General features: G+C 39.4%; 1 protein-coding gene across 1 annotated transcript in view; it reads left to right on the top strand.

Moving 5' to 3' along the window:
• The window catches only part of pola1 (polymerase (DNA directed), alpha 1), a 53001-nt gene that overhangs the window by 21952 nt on the left and 15079 nt on the right, over positions 1–15970 (top strand). Inside the window, exons 27-34 of the mRNA XM_053342409.1 lie at positions 2008–2040; positions 2205–2297; positions 2725–2930; positions 3090–3222; positions 3336–3467; positions 3574–3748; positions 3979–4160; positions 7652–7783. Of these exons, the coding sequence (XP_053198384.1) occupies positions 2008–2040; positions 2205–2297; positions 2725–2930; positions 3090–3222; positions 3336–3467; positions 3574–3748; positions 3979–4160; positions 7652–7783 (1086 nt within the window). The remainder of the gene's footprint in view (positions 1–2007; positions 2041–2204; positions 2298–2724; positions 2931–3089; positions 3223–3335; positions 3468–3573; positions 3749–3978; positions 4161–7651; positions 7784–15970) is intronic.

The following is a 15970-nucleotide window of genomic DNA, read 5'->3' on the forward strand; positions in this document are numbered from 1 at the left end:
GGGGAGGTTTGTTAACTAATTGTGCCACCCAAGACCCGCCACGTGCACAGTTGATATGGCGACTTTAGACTAGATCCATAGATTTTTATCACAGGAGCTGCAGTGTATTTTTGTAGCAGGAGTTTCAGACTGAAAACAGCACTCCATGAAATGTAAGGGTCTGCATTGATGTGGGCATGTTGCTTAAGGTACCAGTGAGATGTTGAAATACGATCCAGAAAGGCCGGTTGAATAATAAATCTAAAAGCTCGAAGACGCCAAAAGTGCATAGCAGTTTTATAGCGCAGCTCTCTAAAGTTATGCCGATCGTTTGATCTTCTGCTGCACTCACTGCTGGTAGAATTAACCTTTGCACGTTATTACAGGACTGTATGTATCTGATCGGTCAACACAGGGTGTCACTAGATTAAGTCATATTGCACTGGAGGGAGATTAAGTCATATTGGATATTTTTATATTTTTATGGAATGTTAAAAAACCAATTAAGAGAAGTAGATAATCACATTTGAGAGGCTGGGGCCAACAAGAGTAATATATATGTCATAATGGTATATAATTTATTATCAAAATAGTTGCCAGTTGATTTACTGTTGATCAACTAATCCAACCAGAGTGAAACAACCTATTTAGTGTCTGTGCCCACATTTTACCACCATGACATTTACTGTACGTTTGCGACCTTTATGTTCACAGCCTGCATCTGCAGCCATTCTTAGAAGTCATGATTTATACAGTAGCAGGACCGCAGCCTCCATTTTTCACACGTTCTAAAAAGTGTGGAACTTTGATGAGATGCAGATTAAATAAGCATCTGCTTTTGGCTCAGTTCTTTGTATCTCATTATAAGGACCACTTCCAGAGCTTTTTAGTTTTTAATGCTGCACACAGACAAAAAGTAGCAGTCTTTCTCATTTTAACTCAGTAGAAACAAATGTTTTCATTTATGATGTTAAAGGCCACAATTATGGCACAATTCTCTGATTTTAGAGGTATGGAAAATGTCTCAAAAATGATTATATTTGTAGTGAGAGAGCATGAAAGCAGAGTTAGCTTGGCTTTGAAGGTTTTTCTACCTGTATACTCAACCTGGAACTTATTTAATCTTCCTGTTTACTTCCCTTTCTTCTAAGCTAGCAGGAGACAGGCTTCTCATTTTCTCTGCATAAAAGCTTGGCAGCACAATTTAGTGTGTGTGTGTGTGTGTGTGTGTGTTTGAGGCAAGACCTTGACCTTGACTGCAGTCCCTAATGGAGGAGGCTGTTCTGTGAGTGACTCAAACTCCCCCCGCTGTACAGTGGTATGTAGCAGCCCATAAAGCATGCTTAAGTCCCACTCTGGTTTCAGGGAGTGGAACGCCCCTCCCCGTCCCGCCGCAGCCCGACCCCGCCCCTTTCACACTCTGAAATAGCCACGTCCTTGTCCCCTCACGCAGCACAGTGTGAGTCGGGGTCTGTATATATGCGGCCGCGGTTGATTGAGGAGCAGATTGCTGGTGACAGGTCACACCGCGTTCCGTCCCTCCGACCCCTGAGATTAACGACCCTAGAGCCCCCCCCCCAAAAAAACTACCCAGCCCTCCCCTCCACTGAGCCCCCACCTGTTAGGATCCCTCTACTGCTCAGATCTCCCTCTCTTACACACACACACAAAGTGGACAACCTGCGTTAACAGAATTCTCTTATTTGTCCGTCACTCACTCAGTGGGTGATAAAGGCCATTACGAGTCATTAAGGTGCGTGTGTGTGTGTGAGTGTGTGTTGCCCAGCGAGGATGTGTGTGGGTTGAAAAGACGCCTGTCACAGCATGTTCTCATAATTGCCCTCTTAGCCAATTATCCCCCATTTAAAAGCAAGTCACCTGCTCTGCTCTCATGTCCACACAAATGCATTCACACACACCACACACAACAGAATAAATAACATAGAAACTTAATATTTAATAATTGTTTGTTCCTAATTGATGTTTGTTTACTCCGCTGTAATGCTTTCTGTCTGCTCTCCTCTTCAGATTCTGATGCACACAAAAGACATGGTTCAGAAGGTGGGTTATTAACAAGCATTTGGTTATTTTATTATAAATCTAATCATATAAATGTAATAAATATATTATAATTTCTGAAATAAGTCTTTCTCTGTATTTCAAGTAATTGTGCCTATCCACAATTTGAAGCTGATCATTTGTCTTTTTATTGCCCTGGGACTCAGATGAATCTGGAAGTCATTTACGGAGATACTGACTCCATCATGATCAACACCAACAGCAAGTCCCTGGATGAAGTCTTTAAGCTGGGCAATAAGGTGCGTTTAGAACTGCAATGATTAGTTGATCAACTATTTTGACAATTTAATTGTTTGTCATTTTTCAAGCAAAAATGTCAAATATTTGATGGTTCCAGCCTCTTTAATGTGATGATTTGCTGATTTTCTTTGTTCTATATAACAGCATATTGAATATCTTAAGGTTAAGATATCATAGAGGTAGAGTGCAATTAAGTCCACTTTTTACTATTGTTAATGTTTTATTGACTTATTTGATTTATACTGATTTATCGAGGAAATAATCTGCAGATTTAATCCAACCCTAGTGTTTGTCAAGTGTGCATTTCTTTGTGTTTTCTCCCCATATATACAGTATATCCATTGGCAGAAATGTTCATTTTTCTCTTATTTTGATACTTGATATTTTCACTAATTGCATACTGTATGTGTTCTTTTTTATCTGCAGGTGAAGGCCGAAGTAAACAAGCTGTACAAACTACTGGAGATCGACATTGACGGCGTGTTTAAGTCACTTTTATTGCTGAAGAAGAAGAAATATGCAGCCCTGGTGGTGGAGCAGCAAGGCGAAGGCCGCTTCACCGTCAAGCAGGAGCTAAAAGGGTTGGACATTGTCCGCAGAGATTGGTGTGACCTGGCCAAGGAGTGCGGCAAGTACGTCAGATGAACCAAACAGAGCTATGATTGAAAGCTATGTTTGGGTTTTTCCTCACCATGCTTGTGTTAGCATGTCAACAATCTTAGAGTTGGTATCAATGTTGGTTGCAAGTGGTACATATGATGAATTTCCTCTCCTTTCATCTGTTCCTGCAGCTACGTGATTGGTCAGATCTTGTCAGACCAGACTCGTGATGTCATTGTGGAGAACATCCAAAAACACCTGGTGGAGATGGGAGAGAAGGTAGCAAGCGGAACCATACCACTCAACCTGTATGAGATAAACAAGGTGAGTAAGTAAACTGGGTCATATGAATCTGTGGGTCCTACAACAGCTTCACTCCCCATGTCCAGTGCTGATGAACAAGTTGCATACTTAACAAAACTCCTCTTCTTCAACAGGCACTGACTAAAGATCCTCAGGACTATCCAGATAAGAAGAGCCTCCCTCATGTGCATGTGGCTCTGTGGATTAACTCCCAGGGTGGACGCCGAGTCAAAGCTGGAGATACAGTCTCTTACATCATCTGCAAGGTGTGTGCATATTCAAACACTAACATGAAGAATTATAATTTCTACAGCCCACAGTATAAAGTACAACATATCACTCACACCACATTATGTCTCCTTTCTGCCCCAGGACGGCTCCACGCTAGCAGCCAGTCAGAGAGCCTACAGTATAGAGCAGCTCCAGAAGCAGGAGGGTCTCAGTCTGGACACTCAGTACTACCTGGCCCAGCAAGTCCACCCTGTGGTGTCCCGTATCTGCGACCCCATTGAGGGTATCGATAGCGTGCTCATAGCCACATGGCTGGGTAAGCAAAGACTGTAGAGCACTAAGTGTAAAACTTGGAGAGTAAATGAATAAGATGAAACGAGTGATGAGTTTTAAATTTGTGTTATTGTCATTAACCAGAATAACAAGTATTTTCCCTGCTCATCCACATATGTGTGTAAGAATTCCTTCTATATACTCTTGATGAATGTGAAAAAGAGGACAAAACCATCTGTAGTATCAACCAGAATCACCTGTCTTCCCTCACAGGTCTGGACCCCGGTCAGTTCCGGACTCAGCAGCAGTACCAGAGAGAGGAAGAGGCGGATGGCATGCTGGGAGCTCCAGTCCAGCTGACTGATGAGGAGCGCTACAAAGACTGTGAGAGGTTTACTTTCACCTGTCCTCAGTGTGGCACTGACAACATCTACGACAACGTCTTCGAAGGAGCTGTGAGTAAACGTCTGCTTACAGACATACAAGCCTCCCGTTAGTCTTTTGCTGTGTATTACAGGATTCTCATTATAACAGAGGCAACATTATTTACAGCTTTTTGCCATCAGAGTTACGCGAAACTGGAACCATTCCACAAAACTGTAAATATGATGCCCTTATCCACTCAGTTAAGTTTGCTCATGATACATTTCTACCACGTTATCATTTCCCTCCATTTCATTGTCATTCTTCAAAAGATTTGGCTCGTTATTTTAGTCAGTCATTTGTCTCTAATGCTGAAAGCCCAGACCAGAACGTGGAAATGGTAGCTGGTAGCTGGAAAGACAGTATGTTCAACCCAATACCAGAAATGACATCATGCCAAGGGAAATGTGGCTAAAATGTCTCCTGACGATTGTCTTTCTAAAAGCTCAACACTAATAAAATCTTTGGATTTGCAAGTTGCATTTGAAATGTATTAAACCTGTAATAAGCGCTGGAGTCAGCACACACACAAAGAACCAGACAAAGATACTGAGAAGAGATAGAAATGAAAAAAGAAGATTGCTTTTATCGCCCATGGTGTATTTCACTGGTGTAATGGATTAATCAGTAGAGCCACAGATATAGAGTATCAGAGTGGAAGAATGGTGCTTCCGAAGGCATTTCAGTCAAACTTCCTGTGAAGGATTCATGCTTTAGTCATCCTCTATATTGTGTCTGTATTTTTAGACAGCTGCCTGGCTCCAATACGGACTCTGTTTTCATTGGCATAGTTTGGACTCCACAACTTGAAAAGCCGTTCCTTAACCCCTGCTGCTCTACAGACGGACACATACACATACACACACACACACACACACACACACACACACTCACACTCACACTCACACACAGACATCCCCTACCATTTGTCAGGCCAAGGTCGTGTGTGTGTGTATGAGGTATCAGCCTCTAATGAGGAGCAGGGCACACAGCTTTTTCTTTTCTGAAAGACACTAATAAAACTGACAACTCCCCATCCTGGCACAGACAACTTGCATTAAATAAAAAAAAGGAGTATTATTACACACACACACACACACACACACACACACACACTCTCTCACACTCCATAAAAGGTATGCACTGGTATATCTTTGTGTAATGAATGCTAACACATACTAACAACCTACTTTATACTTTCATGTTTTAAACAGTAGAAGACTGTCTTAACATGATGGTTGGTTGTCTGTACATTTCTGTCATTGTCAGAATATATCCAAACTTTATAGACTGAACTATCCAGCATTTGTCTGATATGCTGGTTTTATTTTTCAACCAGGCATTAGATGTCGGTATGCACGCACACACACACACACACACACACACACACACATAGAAAGTGATAAGACGGTAAGTTAATTAGGGTGGCGAACATGGTCTAACAGCTCAGTGAGAGGGGAGGACAGATGGGGCCTTGACTCCACCACTGAAACAGAGCCAGAGATGGTAGGAGGAGGCGGTGATGGATGATGGAGGACAGACAGAGGAGGAAAGTTGTGTGATGGGGCTAGCGTGGAGAGGGGGATGAAAAGATTAAGTGTGGAAGATTAAAAAAAAAACAGCACATAGCTGCAGGGATTTCCCTAAGTTGAGTTTTAATAGAGCGTTAGGTATTCCACATCGGGCAGTTAGAGCCACACGCTCTGAAAGCTGCACATTATCAAAGTGGGACATGGATGAAAATGGTCCTGTGAGACAGTTGACATCGTAAACCTTTTACAATGGTTTTACAGTTTTGCAGAGGGATATTTGGGGTGCTAACATGAGGTGGTAAAGATGACAGTTGGTTGGATTGTAGACAACACTTGGAGGAGGGATGAGTGTTAAAAGATACCATCCTTGGATCTTGATTATTTATTGGAAATTCTCTGTGAGCTTGACTCAAAGAGAAGACAGAAAGAACTTGAAGTGTTTTCATTTAATTACTCAGCCATGAGATAACTGGCACATAAGTGGTATAATTTTTATAGATACGACTCGTTTGGGAGGGAGCTGTCTGTTATAGAAATAATGTTTGGAATGAAACAAGTGAGATAAAAGAGTAGCAGGGGAGGCGATCATGTCGAGAGAAGAGGGAGGCTGCTTTCATCCAGAGAAACATGAAGCAGAGGAGAGGAAGAGGAGGAGGAGACATGGAGCGGCTTAACGCATGTAGCTGCATATTAGGGGAAGTTAAATGAGTTGATTGATTTTAACTGGCAGGAAAAAAATGGTATATTTTTTTCCAATGGGAATGATTTAGGAAAACAAAAAAAACCAGTGCGGGGGGTTTTCTGCTTTCGCCGCAGAAAGCTTTTTTGCTGCTGTCAATGTGACAGTAAAATGGAGTTGGGGTATAAAGGAGCGAGTGTTTAAAGCTGTTATATTTTATGTAATTGTTATGTACTTTGGTTACTTTTTTTATTGCCTTAACTATAAGCCTTGCTGTCAGGTGGACATTTCAGAGATATGAGGTCAAGTTGACCAGTATTTTAAAGGCTACATGTGTGTTAAAATTTACTGTACCAAGCGGTGCGTTAAGCCCTCACTCCGTCCATGCCTGACATGTTCTTTGTGGACGTTTAACATTAACGGCCAAGTTGCTATGTTGTGTAACCGCTTTTTTAAGCAGTAAATGCCCCCCTCCCCCCAAAAAAACCTTTTTTACCTACAAACCCGAAGCAACAGACTCCACAGTGTTAAAGCCCTTTCATTCATGTAAATTACATTGATTTAGTAAAGAACAGTATGTCTGGGTATGATTTGAAAATGTTTGATATTTGTGTTAATACAATTGAGTTGTGAAGTGGGAGTCCCTGTTCCTGTCTATAGAGATTGTTATATGACTCACAGCTTCCACTACTTTGATCAACATGCAACTGTTAGAGTGGAAGTATCAGTACAAAACTGCTTTTGAAAATATCTGCTTCTTTAATGAAAAGTCAAAGGTACAAATATGAAAAACACAACATATGAGATGTTAACTATGGATCCCAGTATGCATTTCAGTCAGAAACATTTAGTCACAGAGATTCAAACTCTCTTGTGTGTGTCGCGGACGACAGATGGAAGAAAAAAGCAATTATACAATTCTGAATTAATTGTATACTTGCTGCTGCCCTCTTTGATTCATGTTATTGAATTAAACATGGCTTGATGGCTATTGTTAATGATATTGTATTTGTATATGGATTGATTTGTTGGTTTTCTTTGAGGGAGGGCCGGGCAATCTATTATATTGATATCATGATATGAGACTTTGGATACAGTAATACGGGACAAGTGTTGTTGTTCTCCTGGTTTAAAGGATGCATTACAGTAACATTTTGTAATTTTTTGAACTTTTCAGCTGTTTGTTTTGTATTATTTGTCACTACCCACTTAGTCATTATATCCACATTACTGATGATTACCGGTATTTATTAAAAAAAAAGTGAATATTTTGTGAAAGCACCAATAGTTATGATGCATATTCTCATTTCAGGGAGTAAAGGTGGAGCCCAGCTTGATGCGCTGCTGTCACATCCCCTGCAGTAGCCGCCCCATCGACTACGTCGTCAACATCAGCAACAAACTGCTTCATGACATCCGCCGGCACATCAAAAAATACTACTCTGTGAGTATTTCTGTGTGTGTGCCCGTACACATGTGATTTAATGTGATTACATTTGATTAATGCTCATGATAAACCTCAGCTTACACTACTCTACTCATAAACAGAAGCACACAAACATTCATGCACGTACTTCTTCACCACCTGCAGGGCCACAAATGGATGGCCTTCGTTAGTTTAGTTTCCATTCGGTGTCTAATGCTGCAACTTGTTAGACTATCACACCACAGCTGGCCTATTTATTCATGTTTATCACTAAAGGTGCAGTTTTGTTAAGCTTACAGTTAGTTCACCAATACAGATTTTTCACAATATGTGCTTCACTTGATTAAAAAATACACAATGTTTAAGAGGAGTGTACTCTTTTACCACCTCACCACCTAGAAATAAATGTAGGAAGAAATAAGTAAATGTAGAAATACAGAAATAAATAAATAAATGTAAAATAAATACATGTAGAAATGTAAAATTAGCCTTTTTCTAGACTAAAAAATATTTATTTATTTATTTCTGCATTTATATATTTATATGTATATTTATTTATTCCTTTACTTATTGTTATGTCATTTTTTGTCCTTCATAACCACTATCATCATGTTTCTAAATAAATCAAATGAATCAGCTGACAAAATACAAGCTTTCTGTGTTCAGAGAAACTAAGGTTGGATGTAATAAAATAGTCAAAACTTGTGAAAATTGACCTACTATAAAGTGTCTGTGAAAGAGCTGGACTGTATTTAACACAATGGGGGATGCAACGGATGCAGTAATGGTAAGAGACGCCATCAAAAATATGTTAGATGAAAGATAAAGGAAACCTCAGCAGGGCACTGCGCTGACATTTTCAACCAAAGAGAAAGAGACATTATTCATTCAAAATGGAAAAAAAGCACCAGAGAGATTCATGGGAGCATAATCCATGAAAATACTTAAATGGCCTATTCTTACTTCAAAAACCAAGTTTAACATGTACTCTGTCATGTTTTTTTAAACTGAAAAGGGAAATTTAAATGATACATGTGGAGAAACTGGGTCATCAGAGAATCAGCTAAAAGTAAAATACAACAAATTGTTCATATATGGCTGCAAAGATGGAGCAGATTTGTCTCAATAATGCAGGACTACTCTTTGCTTCAAGTCAAGGTGAAATTATTCAAGGATCATTTTCAGTGTTGATCCTTTAATATTCTTTTTAGCTTAATTGAATTTTATCAATCTTGACTCATGTCAGCACTAATTAATTCAAATGATTTAAAAAACCTCTAATCCCAGTGTAGATGTTGGATCATCACTATGGTCCTGAAGCTGATGGGACAGCGCCGCAGAGTGTTACCCATCATGCATCTGTCCCATAACAGTGCTCTGCAAAGCATTTTAGACAACCACTGCACCCTGTTGTGACATATAACAGAAAAAAATATTCTTTCACTCGACAACCGAGGAGACATTTGTGTTTACCGCCTGGTGGTACAAAGTATTTTTCCACTCAGAAGCTCAACTGTTTGAGTTCTGCTGTACATCCACTATAAAGCAGTTTGTTCAGCAGTTTTAACTATTTGAATCTTTGCCATCCTACATTGACCTTAATATTTACTTATCTTGTATATTTTATTCAACTGTACCGTGTCAATTTTTTTAATAGTTAGTGCCAGATAGCTTCATCATATTATTATCAGTAGCACATTAAATCGTTGCTTTGGCAGAAATGTGTTAAACTGAGGTGGTAAACCAGTTGTAGATTAAAATATTTGGTATTTGCTGTGTGAAATTGCAGCGCTGCTCTTGTTCACTGACAGTTAATGTCTTGTTTTAGTCTTTTTTTTTATGATGTTAGTCAAGGTGATGTTAGTCTGCTACATCACATAACACCAGGAAACCCTCAACTTTAGCTGGGTTTCCATCCAGATGTAGTACAATTTTTAACCAGATTTCCAAAAATAATGAAAGAATTATATTAGAAGAATATTTGAAGCTGAGTCATGAAGATAAAAAGTTGTGCTAAAGTCAGTGGGCCATTGAACTGTTGCAGAAAGAGAGGACGCAACATGATAACATTATTAAAGAACGCCCATAATGGAAATATGACCTTTGTGTTTGTCGCATGCATTAAATTAAGTAACATTACAGTCACACAATCTGATTTTCATATGCCCCTATTTTTCTCTGAGGTATTCCTCTGAGGTGAATAAAACAGGTAGATGGAAACACAACTATTGTTATTTCATACATTTGATGTACAGGTACACTCTTATGGTTCATTCAAATTTTGGAAAACTATTACAGGGTTTGTTTTACATCTCTATTGACTGATTAATGTTAGTACAGTGTGTGCAAACTGTTATCCACCGACTGACATTAGACTGATACATTTCTTTAAGACAGAGTAGAAACAGAGGATATGTGCAGTAGTATAGAGGTCAAGTTGTCAGCCTGGCAGTGAATTAAACTGGATGCCTTTTTTTGTATTTGTAGAGGGTCTTCTCACTCTCTTTCTGTCTCTCTCGAACCACTGGTAGCGTCTAACACCTTGGTCATGGGCGAGTGGAATGCGCACTGTCTGTAAAAGTGTATGTGTGTGTGTGTATGTGGGGGTTACTCTCCCACAGTGCTGAACAGAAATCAATTAGTATGGTGAATGTGTGCGGAGCGAGTCCCCCTCAACCTCTTTGTCACGATGTGTGAAACAGCTGCTACCACTGAATACTTACACCTCACACGACAACACACACACACACACACACACACACACACACACACACATACACACATACACACACCACTGGAGGCTGAACAGCAGTGGACACAGCACACACAGCGGGGCAATGAAGAGGGGTAATATTGTGTAATTAAGGATTCCTTTCAGGCTGAGGGAGAGTTCAAATAGAGCTGTTTGTCTGGCCAGATAGAGTGAAAGCTCTGCACCTCTGCATGTGTGTGTGTGTGTGTGTGTACATGAATACACGTACATGTGTGTTGGCGTCCTGAGCCAGGACCACAGAGACATTAATCATTAGTGAAATTACCTCCTGCACCCCCCCACACACACATCCTCATCCCCACCATTATCAGTAAACCCGCACCCTGAGAATGGGCAAACACTTGTTCACTCCTCATTCTATCTCACACACACACTCATAAACACACACGCACACACATTCTCAGTTGTCATCATTTCCTCTCCTCTCGTCCCGTTGTCTTTGGCAAAATGAGAGATTCGCTAGTTTCCCAAACCACCCAATTCTTCTTTTTTCTTTCTTTCTTTTTTTTTAACCCCTCCCATCTAACCACCGTTGCCATGGCATTTAACAAATTATTGCAATTACCCTCGTCATGCAGGTCGCCCCTGGAAACGGGCTGAGGGGCAAGAGAAGAAAGGGGGAGGGAGAGAGAGAAAGGGTGAATGAAGACCAGAGAAGGTGATAATCCTGTTTTGAACAAAAGGTCAAATTGTTGAATAGAGAAGCTTTGATTAAGCGGAGGAGGTACAAAGTGGAACCATTTGAGCTCTATTCTGTGTGTGTGTGGTGTGAGTGGTGTGTGGGGTTTGTGTGTGTGTGTGTGTGTGTGTGTGTGTGTGTGTGTGTGTGTGGTAGACAGATTTTTAGGTCTTTTCAATACAGAGCTGGAAGTGTTGACTGCTGAAGCACCAAAACTAGTAAGAGCTCTTCTGTGTGTGCGTCAGGTGGATTCCACTGGTACAGGAGTCACATCAGAGACCCTTCTCCACTGTGATGACATTAACAAGCTGAAACAATTAGACAATCAAGACATTAATCAGCAACCACTTTTAATAATCAGTTAATTATTTGTACATTTTAAGCAAAAACGTCCAAAAAAATTACTTCTCAGATGTGAATATTTGCAGTTTTTTGTCTTATCAAAGTGAACATTTTGATTGCACAAAACACGCAATTCGAAGTAGTCACATTGGAAATTGTAAAAAGATTTTAAAAATCCCAAATGCCAGACACTTTGTAAAACAAACAATTAGTCAATTAACTGAGAAAATAATCAGCAACATTTTCAGTTAAGAAAATAATTAGAGCCCTAATTAAGAATATGTAGTAATATGAGGTAATAAATTAACAATCAAAGATAGAAAGTATTAATAAAGGTGTGAAGGTTCAGACTAGGGCTCCAACTAGTGATTTATAAGTAATTGATGATCAATGATTTGTTAAATCGTTAAATTATTAAGAAATAGTGAAACATGTTCTTCACAATTTCTCCAGATCCAAAGCTGATGTCTTCAGATAACTTGTTTTATTTGAGCAACACTCCAGAATAAGTATTTTGCTTCACAGATGACTTCAGCATGTAACTGTTGATCTAAATGTATTAACTGATTGATCAGCTAATTGTTTCAGCACTAATTCAGCGGCTGTAAAAGTAAAGAAATGTCAGCACCCAGAGCAACGAACAATTCATGATCCCACTGAAACAAGAGGATGTTAAAATATCTGACCACAAACTGGAAGAATGAAGTAGAGCAGAGAGGTTTCAGAGGAGAGGAGAGGACAGTGTTTAAAAAAAAAAACCCTCTACAGACAAAGAGGAAGAAGAAGTGAGAGGGTATATTTCGTGGTGGGCCCTGTCGTGGCCTGGTCTTGCCTCTGTTTGGTTAAATTATGTGGAACTCATTTGACGTCTGCATTCAGTGTGTCAGGTATCCACTGCTATAATTATGCAATTATGAGTCTTTATTCTTTCACATCAGACTGTACACCCCCACCCACCACCCTCGCTCTGGCAAAATGCCTCAATTAGATGTTTTTTTTTTTCTTTTTCTTTTTCTTTCTTCCCCCTGCCTCGCTCCTCATGTGCTCCTTGTTTTTAGCCCTTAGTTTCTATGAAGCATGCACAGGTCTGCTTCACTTATTCTTGATTTTATTTTTTATTTATTTATTTTTCTGCATGGGTTCTGGGTCACAGTAGCAGAGCAGAAGGGCATTGTGGGTAGTTTTTCCATCCATTCAACTTTCTCTGATGCGTTTTGTGTTTCAGGCAAATTGAGTCTCTGTGTGTTATATTAATTGATTTTAATACATGTGAATGGGATATGATTAATATGTTTGAGCGTACACTGAATGTGTGTGTGAAACCCATGGGAACCGCACTGTATGCCAAGGCTTGTGTCATAAGAAATACATACAAAAAAAAGATGTAGATCAAATAGCCTCCCATTGAAAAACCGCACTCTAATACTCCCTATCTCACTCCAGTGTGAGCCATTGTCCCGCATGTGTCTTTATCAGAGACGGTGGAGCAGTCTCATTTCCCATGATGCTCAGCTCTTTGCACAAGAGCGGCTGAGGTGTTTAGATAATTAGTCCTGGAGCTGGGATTTGTGGGTAAAACTGTGAACTCTGGGACTTTCTAATTGATTTGGGACATGTGTGTGTTTGGTTTTCATTTACAGAAGATTGGCTGTGTGTGTGTGTGTGTGTGTGTGTGTGTGTGTCTTTGTGGATTAAATGAAGCACTCCTCCTCCTGTCTACTCCCACATCTCCTGTTTAGTTGCATTAAAAAAATCAAGAAAACATCCTAAAAGCATTCACAGTAACACGTGCAGCATGTTCTAAAACTGCATATTTGACAGTTACACCGTACACCATAAATCAGTCATGTACAGTTATAAATTGGATCGCTGTTAGATATTAAACATTAAAGATTGCAGGAAAAGTTTGGAATTATAGAGGAAAAGTTGGAATTGCAGGTTAGAACACATCATCTAACTCATCATGTAGTCTGGAAGAACTCTGATCAGAAATATATGGTGAATACAATTAGTAATAAAAAAGTAGTAAAATAAAACTTTCAAGCAATACAGTGCTGTGTGTCACAGTGTTGCTTCTTTAGCCAGCTTGTCTTGGGTCAGTTGACACAGTGAGGTTCTGTATCAGACTTGGTGTAGCCGTTGTACCTATAAAGTGAATCCGCTGATCACCAAAAACAAAACTATATTTAAATTCAAGGAGAAAACCAACAAAGTACAAATATAAACATGTAAAAATAATTAATGACACAAAATAAAGGACTCATTCAGATTTTCACCCCTTTTTACTGTGACTCGTATTAATCATTACTGTGGTGTAGCCACTTGTTTTATGAAGTCACACTGAATGCTAGTCATCTGTGTGTAATGAGGTGTGATGATGACAAGCCATTTTTTTTAGTTAAATACCAGCAGTCAGACCTTCCAGATGCAGGTAGGTGTAACTCATTTTTTGGGGGTGAAATTTAATCATTGGGTAGAGTAGCATTAATGCAACAGAATAAGAGAGAAATATAAAAAAAACCAAAAAAACAAAACAAGTATAATGTTTTTGACTGCCCAAGTAAGAGTATAGACCACAGCTTAGTCAATAATTAGTGGCAGAAGTTAAAAGCACTGTTGTTCACTGACTGTTGCAAGTTGTCAGACTTTGAGCAGTTTTGCACAGAACAATTAGGGGAAATGTTAATGTCAAGGTGATACAAACTCATCCACAAAGACTCAAGGGTGTAATTGTTGCCAAAGGTTCCTCTACTAAACACTGACATTAACAGGATGAATAATTGCAATAATTCAGTCATTCGGTTTTTATAATATAATTAATTTGGATTCCATTTGTAGAGCTTCTCTTTACTTTGACATCAAGTGTGTTTTTGTTGGTCAGTGCCAAAGCTTAATTACACCCGCTGTGATTTAAAGTTTTAAAACATGAAGAAGTTCAGGTGAGAAGGATTTTTTATTTTCTGTTTGACACTATAAATAAAAAAAACTCAAATAAATATACATGAGAAGGTTGAGTTGACAGTTTTTTTGTTCTTCATTTCCGCGCAACATGTAAGTTTCAGCAACTTCTCTTAATTCATTTGTATGCTTCTATGCGTTAGACTTGTATCATTTCATAATTCATCACCTGTAAGGACTAATTTCTTCTTTTTGCTGCTGCTTACAACTGATCAGAAGATTAGATGAAGGCAAAAAATCAATCTGAGAAACACGACATGCTTGTGTGAGAGAGAGGGGAATAGAAAGACAGGTGCAGTGGTTTTGAGGGGGTTTATTTAGAGTCAATGGGTGGAAAGAAGGATGGATAGATGGAGGAAAAGGAGCAGTGGGTCTTATGCTCTGTCATTAGTTGGGCATTAACCCCCTCCCCTTCAAACCCCCCCCTTAGTAATGACAGGGCATAAGAAGCAGAGCGGGTGGAGGGGTCTGGAAGAATACAGGGAGATTGAGAGGGTTAGACCACAGCACCTGCCCAGGGTCACTACCTCACCCCGGGGGGTCCTAACTACTGATGTTTTGGCTGTCCACTGCTTTCCCCTGTCTGACAAGTACTCACAGAGCAGGACCCACGACTCATAGCAGCTGACGATACATTTTAATGTAAAGAGAGAGATATGGGGGGGGGCGGGGTATGATAGGTAAACCTCCTCTCTTTGCTCGTGTCTGGCAGTTGTTCTTATTTTTACAAACACCTCCATTTCTTTCTGGGAGTACTTTTCTTCTCAGTTCTGTTGTGCAGAATTAGAGCGTCTAAATGGAAGCGACAATTTTCAGCAAAATTTCTTCATTACCAGAAAACAATTTCTAAAGTGTCTCGAGGCAACAAAAGTTTTTTTGTCAATTTTTTAAGAACACCTTTATCGACAAAGTAAATGGCGAATTGAACACAGTCTATAAACAGGTAATCACACAGGGTTGTAAAGGCTGCTAAGAATGTTTTCTGACTCGCTGCTTTCTCTGTGTTCTGCCTATAATTCATCTGATTGAAACATGCCTTGTTTTTGGTGTATTTTATTGTATCTTCACCATTTAAAATAAATAAATGAAATAATAAAAAAAACAGATTAGATTTGACTTCACTTGGATGTTTGATCTTTGACCTTATTCATTTCAAATAGTGGTTTTACATAGTTTTGTTTCTTCGTCACAGCAGCAAACACCTCAGTGGAAACCTCACACGTCACAGCTTTAAACTGACATGAGTTTTTTTTTTTTTTTTTGAGATCTTCACTTGGATGTTTGATCTTTGACCTTTTATAGTTTGATACTGTGGTTTTGCAGTGATTTTCTTGTCTGTCACAGCAGTTAAAACCTCAATGGAAACCTCACACGTCACACAGCTTTAAACTAGGCATGAGCTTTTTGAGATTTTGTGTTCCAACTTATTAGAAGTTTTGCAAAGGGCAGAGTT

This window comes from Scomber japonicus, chromosome 21, assembly GCF_027409825.1.
Source record: "Scomber japonicus isolate fScoJap1 chromosome 21, fScoJap1.pri, whole genome shotgun sequence".
Taxonomy (NCBI): Eukaryota; Metazoa; Chordata; class Actinopteri; order Scombriformes; family Scombridae; genus Scomber; species Scomber japonicus.